Source organism: Azolla caroliniana, unplaced genomic scaffold, assembly GCF_043228905.1.
Source record: "Azolla caroliniana isolate FFs.n. ecotype wild unplaced genomic scaffold, voAzoCaro1.0.p SCAF_10, whole genome shotgun sequence".
Lineage (NCBI taxonomy): Eukaryota > Viridiplantae > Streptophyta > Polypodiopsida > Salviniales > Salviniaceae > Azolla > Azolla caroliniana.
Genome location: NW_028230445.1, coordinates 5,704,211 through 5,713,665, shown reverse-complemented (window position 1 = coordinate 5,713,665; position 9,455 = coordinate 5,704,211). Strand labels below are relative to the sequence as shown.

The 9,455-nt window shown below is 37.8% G+C and overlaps 2 protein-coding genes across 3 annotated transcripts; one reads left to right on the top strand and one right to left on the bottom strand.

Annotated features, from left to right (window-relative positions):
- Window positions 1-1,004: 1,004 nt before the first annotated feature.
- LOC147858838 (uncharacterized) lies at window positions 1,005-2,368 on the top strand (the record flags this gene model as incomplete). The annotated part of the gene is made up of 2 exons (XM_087325691.1): window positions 1,005-1,061; window positions 1,164-2,368. Coding segments are annotated over 2 exons (1,044 nt in total), but the record flags the coding sequence as incomplete, so codon positions are not given.
- Window positions 2,369-5,201: 2,833 nt separating this feature from the next.
- On the bottom strand, window positions 5,202-7,607 carry LOC147858837 (putative E3 ubiquitin-protein ligase RHA4A). 2 transcript variants are annotated; one of them, XM_087326105.1, is made up of 3 exons: window positions 7,297-7,607; window positions 6,253-6,347; window positions 5,202-6,120 (listed from the first exon to the last, which is right to left on the bottom strand). In XM_087326105.1, the coding sequence occupies exons 1-3, from the start codon at window positions 7,546-7,548 to the stop codon at window positions 5,721-5,723; spliced, it is 747 nt and encodes a 248-aa protein (XP_087182231.1). In that variant the 5' UTR covers window positions 7,549-7,607; the 3' UTR covers window positions 5,202-5,720. The 2 variants fall into 2 exon arrangements, with proteins under 2 accessions (XP_087182231.1, XP_087182232.1); XM_087326106.1 differs by having other exon boundaries at window positions 6,253-6,332; window positions 7,297-7,602.
- Between the last annotated feature and the right edge of the window lie 1,848 nt (window positions 7,608-9,455).

The window sequence follows — 9,455 nt, the reverse complement described above, 5'->3', positions numbered from 1 at the left end:
ATCCTAGTACCAATACCAATGTCTACATCATCAATTAGTATGGGTCGTGAATTCTACAATAAGTACTTAAATGGACTTGTTTTACATAGTCATGTCTAGAAATAAGTTGGCCCACACAATTATTGTGTACCCATATGGAATCCACATTCTACCTTTGCATTTGCACAATTATTTTGCGTTTTGGACAATTACGACCGGCAAGTTTATGGGACCTACCGTTCTCACTAGCTCAAACTATTGAGTCCAAGCATGTGGTCCAAAAGCTCATAAGCATGAAGATTGGTGGATACCTTAAACTTCCACAATATGTAGTTCATCCCTTCCAACTTCCCTACTGGCATGATTGGTGGTTGTTACCTTGCCTTGCCTCTTGATAGTGCATTCAAAATCTCGATTCATCACTCCCCTCTTCTCCTAGAATCTCCTCCCGCATAGCTTTTGTTGAATGAAAAGTGCAAAACCTCCATAGATCATTGGACAACAGAAAATAGAGAATCCATTAGGCAAATGTTCAGCACCCCAAAAGAGAACAATGAAATATTCATACAAGGAATAACAGAGAGTGCCGAGGAGCGCGATTGCAATTGAAGGTTTGATGCAACAGGGGTTATGAGTTCACGAAAGCGAAGACACTAAAACCGAGGATCCGAGCGAGTTCTCGACTCTTCCTTCTTGTGCCACTGTTTCCGTCTCCATCTATGCTAAAGTTGGAGGTCTAATTAGAGGTGTTCTTAACATTGTCTATTTTGGGGGTTTGGCACTTGGAAATTCTTTCCCTTTTTGGGCATCAAAACATGATGTGTGTGTGTGTGTGTGTGTGTGTGTGAGAGAGAGAGAGAGAGAGAGAGAGAGAAGCCCAGGAACAGGGGAGAGAGATAAACCCCAGAGAGAGAGAGAGAGCTCAGGCTATGGTGATAATGAAGCTCCGTGTAGCATCAACAACTGAGCATGTTTTCAATACTACCAACAATAACTTAGCCAGTTTTCCTCAGAATTTCTTGAAGAAGAAGAAGCTTCATGAGAAATTATATACAAGCGGGTTCTCTGCACCTTTGATACAGGTAACCTTCTCTCTCTGTCTCCAGATATGGGTTTTATTAAGACTGTTTTTTTCTTTTTTCTTTTTTGTTGAAAATTCCAAGCCATTTATTTCTCTCCTTCAGGCCACATATACAAAAAGGAAGGTTTATGCAATTAGGGCAAACAATAACACAGAAAGTATATATTCCTTCCTTAATGCTCCATTGAGAAACCTCATCATCGATACAGAAGGGGGCATTGATAATGCTTTCGAGCCGGAAGACAATGACGATTCACATGCCAATCATCATGAAGATTATGGCTCGGCCTCGAGCTTCACCCTCTCTCATGATCTCCGCAAAGCCGACGGGACGTTTGAACCCGTTCCCGCCGAGATTCTCGAAGATTCCGAAGATTCCGTCCGGACCATCGAGGTGGCCATGCATGACAATAATCCTCAGGAAATGCTGGATGGGCATGATAATGTCCAATCTACCCCCCATTCCATCAATGACAAGGAGAAATATAGTCATGATTGCGTCTCGACCGATGATAATATTGGTATAGAAGAAATCGAAGGAACTCACGATCACAAATGCATCGGTAGTAGAAGAAGAATCAATCATTCGAATGACACGCTCTCCTCGAAGGATCAGAATGGTATTCCATTGCACCTAACAAGCCATATCTCCATGGATTCGGAATGGCCTCGTGAAAGTGGTGTGGAAGTAGGCGAAAAAGGAGAGGCTATAGTAGAAGATGTTTCAGTCGTTCCTTTAGAGGAAGATCCCGAAAAATTGAGTGATAATGAGTTTGAAGATCGCATGAAGTTTGGATGGAGTGAATGTGAGTGTGATGAAGGTTCGGTCTCTAAGGACTCGAGAGATGGTAAAATTCCAAGGAACATCGAGGGAAAAGGCGAGGAATTAGAAGTGGAGAAACTCGCTCAATGGGAACAAGAAGTTTTCAAAGAGGATATCGGGAAGACACCCGATGACTATCACCGGAGAGCGGATATCTTTGAATTGAGTGGAGAGGCTTTTCTTGCGGAAAAGAAGAGAGAGGAAGCGAAGAGTCATATCAAGACAATCGAAAAGACACATGTCAAGGATACAAATGTAGATATGTAACATGGTAAAATCTTGACAATGATGATGATGATGATGGGAGTGAATTTGATATGGATTTTTCCTTTAGTTTCAACTTTAAACCCTATGTATGTATATATGTATATTTGTATATTTGTTTAGGCCACAAAGTACACAATGGTGTTTGTAAGTATTAGAGATCCACAAGTACTTAATGATAATGCTTGATAAGGTTAGTGAACCTTCTTTTCTAGTATGAAGTGATGTTATGCAGTAACTAAGTTTGAACTTTCTCTATGTGTGTGCGTGTGCGTGTGCTTGTGTGTGTGTATGTAAGGATTAGTGTCCACACTCATTGCGCGAAATGTATGCAATGTCATGGGTGTCTTGCCTTTTCTAGCTGGTTATTTAAGTATCTCTTAGCTCTTTTCTCTATATATGGATGATACATATGACGATGTCATGGGTGTCTTGCCTTTTCTATCATTGGTTATTTAAGAATGTCGCAGCTCTTATTTCTATATGTTGAAAGCCTGCATAAACTTTCTTGTGTCTCGTAAGCCACACTTTAGAGATGTTAATATGATCTCATGACAAACCATGGAAAAAGAGAATTAAAATTGTTTCAATTTCTCAAGGATGTGTTTGAATGGGTATTTTCTTGTCAATCCCATTGAAAGAAATGCACCTTCAAGTTAAGGTGTTTTTGGTTTAGTTTCTAAATTCAGATACAACATCATTAGGCATGTCAATGCATTTGTAATTTAGGTTTTATTGTGTAGTGGGGAGGATATACACTCCCCTTATTCTAGATGGAAAGCCATTGAGATCAATGTGACCATGCCATATGCTTGCTATGCTCCAAGAAATGGGGGAGAGACCCATTGAACTCGACGTTTTGATGAGATTGTGTAAGTATGTGGCTAATATAAAGGATGCAAAAAGGACCAATTGTTTATCAATCCAAGTATGTGATGTTGGCAACAACCTATACACAATGATGACCTTCAGATGAAAAATGGAAGTGAGAGAGAGAGAGAGAGAGAGGGAGAGATCTTAACTTTTTATAGGAAAATATAGATCAAAGATACTTGTAAAGTTACATTCTTTGAGTTGAATCTCACGACATTTGTGAGGATATAGATGCTCATAAAAACTACAACATTTCAATTACTTGGTTAAGTTCAAGCTTGTTTCTAGAAAATTTTGGGATTGGTTATTTACTCTTAAACAAAATTAGTTTTACAATTGATACAATATGAGGAGATGCCAACATTTAGATTGGTCAGGACTCGGCAACGAAGTCCACATCATCATCTCCAACATTTTTTTATATTGATTATTATTGTTGTAAAATGTGTTATGAATTAATTGTTGACTATTGAACTACATTTGATGTACATGACTTAAATTTAGTGAACAAGTAAAATAACAAGCATAGGTATTGAGGGGTTGATAAAACATTCATATCACATAATGCAAGATACAACACTTTTTCAATTGTTTCAATATGCACCATACTATAAACACTTATTATTTGTCTTTCTCTGTTATTTTGGATAGATGCATCTTAGAATTGTATTCTCTCAATCAAAGAGTTGTTTGGCTTTTAAAATAAGTTAATCTATCACTTTAGTTCGATACCATGTCGACAACGATTGAAAAGTTGTTCCAGAAATGAGTGATTCTACGCGTCCCAAGCCCACAACACAAAAAACCAAAGGCTTGTCAACAACTAGAATTGATAGGTGGACGGGTGTGCGCACGTAAAGGTTCTAGTTCTAGGCGAATGAAGACCGATCAAAACTAGGCTCACGTGACGCTCTCACACTTCAAAAATAATATCTTTGATACTTGACCTTACCAAGGTTTCCTTCAAGGGTTGCGCCTATCGTGGGGTTATATAGCACTTAGCATACCAATCCTTGATACTTGACCTTACCAAGGTTTCCTTCAAGGATTGCACCTATCGTGGGGTTATATACACCACTTACCTTACCAATCTTGACATGGCTCGTCACACATTACTAGAATAAAAAACTCCTCCATGTCAAGAGGTTGATGATAACCATTGACCAAACAAAGATGACTCATTGATGGCCAAACATTTTAAAATCTATGAAGTTCAATGGCATCATTTTCCTAAAGCCGTTCCAAGCAATAAAGTCCAAAAAAATTTGTCAAATAATTTCCTAAATTCTAAAGGCTCCTTAAAAGGCACCAAAAGTGATATGTTCAACTATCAAGCCTCCAAAGGACAACAATTCAATTACACTTTCAAATTAAAACCATCAAGCCTTTGGGTAGACACAATGACTTAAGACTACAACGAAACGTGTTGTCTTTCAAGATGGGCAATCACCTCCACATATTATATGCTTCTAACTTTTCTAGATTTGTAAAACACCTAACTTAAACATAACCATATATGTTTTAAATCTAATCGTGGGTTGGATTAAGGCCCACACATCTCAATGTTGATATGGAAACACACTCCTCAGTTTAACACTTCACAATACAATGATATGAGTAGTAATGAGCCAATTTTGTTATATAACAACTTATAACCATCTATCAAGTCACTTTTTTTTATCTCCTTTAGTTTATAAAGACCTTTTTGCCAGAGTTTGCAATAAAACAATTGAGACAGCAAAATCCAGTGTGTGAATTAATAACCCCTTCACACCTCACATCTTTTTTTATGTCAATAGAAGAAGAAACAAAAAGGAATCCAATGAGTTTCGGAAGTCCCAACATAACTTTCGAGAAAGTTGGTTGATTTTACTTTTGAACCATGAAAAATAAAGCAATAGTTTGGCTCCAAGTTGTGCCTTCGATAACAAGCAAACTAATTTGAAGGTTTGCTTAACCTGCAGATTCCTGGACAAAACATGGATCAAAACATATCGAACAGCATAACATTCACAAAGGAAGGCCGAAAAATTCGACAAAAAAAACAGACTAAGCTCAATCAACTAGCTATAGCTCTCTTCTCTTTCTCCCGGTGCATTCAAAGAATATGCATTTCCCTTCATCCATGTCATAATTCTCGGACAAAACCGAATGGTAAAAAAAGAAAGAAAGAAAGAACACTTTTCAGGACTAAAAACACCATCTTTTGTTTTTTGCTTTCACTCTATAAAACAACAAACAGGAGATGGTCTATATACTACAAGCACAAACCCCACAAAAGAGAAGGAAAAGAGAGAGTGTGGGGAGTTGTTTCTGTCCAGCTCTCCAACCACATATATCGCTCGAATTTACACAAGTTTGTCCCACAATCATTTAACCCCCCGGGGGCGGGGGAGGGTAAACCACACCCATTTTGTCCGGACATTCTATTGCATCGGCCTCCCGATGAAAAAAACAAAAGAAGAACAAAACCCGCACTGAACTGCCCCATGTATGTATTGTTATATACGATTTTCGCAATATGAAGAAGCGAAATGGATCTGCTCTTCACCCACCCATAAAAAAAAAAAAAATGCGCCTTGTAGCAATCTGAACTGCCCATGTATGTATTTGTATATACGATTTTCGCTATCGATATGAAGAGAAGTGAAACGGATCAGCGAGACAAAAGAGATTTTGGCGAGATTTTTAGTGAAGATTTTAGCTCCGTTCGATATTGATCGTATGATCAATGCTGAATCGAGAAGGCGGAGGAGGAGGAGGCTCGGAAGATTGAACTGCCATGGTAGAAGTGGTTCCGCTGCTACTTGCCCCGCTCTCATCCGGCCTAATCGAGCCATACTCGGGACTGACCACATTCGCAACTCTTTCTTCCCATCTCCGGTTATCTGTAACCCCAGCATTGCCCCGCAAGAACGAGATGTCCGGGCTGTTCTTCTCCATGACCCGCCCATCTTGTGCGAGGGAGATCCGGCATATCGGGCATGTGGTGTGCTTGGACAGCCACTCATCAATGCACTGAAGATGGAAAGAATGCTTGCATACCGGCAATTGTTGCAGCTTCTCATTCAGCTGATATTCGCCGAGGCAGACTGCACACCTGCAGGAAGAAGAAGATCGAGAAAAATGCAGCTTTTTTTTTTTAACATTAGGTAGGGGAAATTCATTAAATTATTTTTGTGTTTTTTTTTTTGTATCAAATTGGTTTTTGTGGATCATGTGTTACACTTACTGATTGTGTTCACTTGAGGCTGCAAGCTTCTCATCGAAAGGGATAACTGGCAACATCTGTCTGAATGATTTGCTGAGGCCCTGTTCATGATGGGACTGAAATACCAGATCAGAACACACACACAGAGCCATGGACATATCAAAGCTCACAAATAGGTTTTTACAGTATAATGGCCATATCAAAAAGCTCATAAGCATGAACAAACAGACCACATGATGGCCATTTATCTCAAAAGCACATAAGCATGAACAAACAGACCACATAATGGCCATTTATCAAAAGCACATAAGCATGGGACATACAGACACATGATGGCCATATCAAAAACACATAAGCTTGGGACATACAGACATATCCAGGGCATATAGCACAGGCACATAAGCATGGATTAAAGCTTTGGGCATCTTTCTACAATAATCCCCACTACATTTCCATCATGGACATATCAAAGGTCACAAATAGGTTTTTTACAGTATTCTTTCATCCCTTAAAAGGAAGAAGAAATCATTTTATCCCCACTACATTTCCATCATGGACAAATCAAAGGTCACAAATAGGTTTTTTACAGTATTCTTTCATCCCTTAAAAGGAAGAAGAAATCATTTTATCCCCACTACATTTCCATCATGGACAAATCAAAGGTCACAAATAGGTTTTTTACAGTATTCTTTCATCCCTTAAAAGGAAGAAGAAATCATTTTGCAGTGTTGACAGACACACCATGGACAAAGTCATGGCTATGGAACAAAAGCCCAAGAAACCATGCCCCACATAACAATGGACAAATCATATGCTGTTACAAGAGATGGGCATATATACAGAGACAGGCATATATATATATATATATATATATATGATAGATACACCATGGACAAAATCATGGCTATGGAACAAAAGCCCAAGAAACCATGCCCCACATAACAATGGACAAATCATATGCTGTTACAAGAGACAGGCATATATATATATATATATATATGCAGACATGGGAGTATATACAGAGATGGGCATCTATACATATATGTGGACATGTTTTTTACATACCGGAGGATTGAAGGAGTGTCTGGCAGCATTAGGGTGATTGGCATTCTCGATGTTCTCGGAATCGCGGCGACGCTTGATGCAGAGAAGGCAGAACAAAATCAGGAGGAAGAAAGAGAAGAGGACAGGGGTTGCAAAGATTATGGTCTGGTAGAGTTGCAACTGAGGGGAAGCAGAGAGTGAACAAGAAGAAGAAGAATTACTAGTACTACCAGGAGGTGCACAGTCCCCAGCTGTACCCCCCTGAGTAGACATAATTAGTTAATTACTATCAATCAAAAGTAATTAAAAGATGATAATTGTAGTAGGTCCAAAGGGCTTTGATGCTTGATATTAGTAATTGATTAATTAAAATACAGGAAAATTTGTAACCCTAGAATTGACTGAAGAAGAAGCAGAAGCAGAAATTTGGGGGGTTTCTTTTCTTAATTAATTTGATTTAATTTAATTTTAATCTTATATGGAGCTTTTTAAAAGAGTGAAGGAGAATCGTTTGGTTTGCTTCTCTGATACACACAGAGGAAACTGGGGTAGAAATTTTTTTAAGTAAACAATTATTTAAATAATAGCTTTTATTTTTATTTAATCTATTTTTAAGGTGCCAAGCGGCAAAGAGAAGCGATAGAAAAATAAATAAATAGAATTAAGGCCGCCAAAAGAACATCCCTTAACACGAAATGAATAAAATCAAACGCTAATTTAGTAACAAAAAAGCAATATCACATTTAAATATATAATAAAAATACAAAAAACAGAGCCCAGAGATAGATATTTATGTAATGAAACTCTAATAGATAGAAATAAAGGAATTTTTACATCCGAAAAAACAAAACTAAAAATCAGACATATGTAGGATTTGTTTTCAAAGTCTTGAAATTAAAAATTGGATATAAAATAAAACAAAAAAAAAGAGTAAATTCTTTTACGCAGAGATAGATATTTATATAAATTCTAATTGAATAGAAATAAAAAGAAAAAAAAAATTCTGAGAGAAAAACAATTAAAAAAAAGAGAGATATGTATGTATATTTGAAATTTTTTTAAATTTTTTGTTTTACTTCAAATTGTGTTGGATTAATTGCTTTGTTTTTAAATGAAAGGATAAATGTTAATAATAATAATAATAATAGCAACGGAGATGGAACAAAATCTGTTCAGAGGTGGAAAGGGAAACAGAGCAATTCTTTCTTTATTAATCTTTCACTCCAATTGTCGATATATTTCCTCCTCTGTTCTTTCCGATTATCCATGAACAATTTGTTTGGAAGGTAAGTAGTAGCCTTCTATTTCCAATTATCTATCCATCGAATCGGTTACCAATCATTCAGTCACCGCTTCTTTGATATACAGACAGAGATAGGAAGAGATGAGATAGCCATCGCCTCCGGATAAGGTCGGCAATAATTAGGAATTTCAGCTTTTCCCATGGCAAATTCATTCGATGGATGAAAAAAACAAAAACAAAGTTACTCTAGTTTTTGCTCTTAGTAATACTGTCTCTGTGCTACCCTTTCCACCGAAAATCACAGTACTGATGTTAAATCTGATAAACTTTTAATTAGGGGAGGGGAGCCTTTTTTTAAGGCTCTGATAGTTTGATCTGAAGATTTGGCATTTCTCCAGGCTCGGACTGATTAGGTGAGATTAGGTGAGATTAGGGTTTGATTAAGGCTCTCACTGAACAGATGGGATTACGGATTGATTTTAGGCTCTCCTTTCATGGAGTTGTGATGAATGAGGCTCTGATTAAAAGCTTCGACCGGTTTTGTAACGAGATTAGGCTCTGTTTGGATGGGTTTGTGAGGAGATTAATCTCCGATTAGAAGCGTTTGTGAGAAAATTAGACTCTTATCGGACAGGTTTGTGACGAGATTCGGATGGGATTGGACGTTTTTGTGATGAGATTAGGCACCAACTGGTCAGTGTTGTTTGCCGAGATTAGGCTCCAATTGGATGGGCTTGAGACAAAGGATTTGGCTGGGAATATTGGACGCTTTTGTGATGAGATTAATTAGGCCCCAATCGGTGGGGTTTGTAAGAAAATTAGGCTCCAGATTGGATGAGTTTGTGAGAAAATTAGCGTGAGTTTGTGATCAGATTATGCTCCATTTGGATGAGTTTGTGAGAAAATTAGGTTGAGTTTGTGACCAGATTAAGCTCCA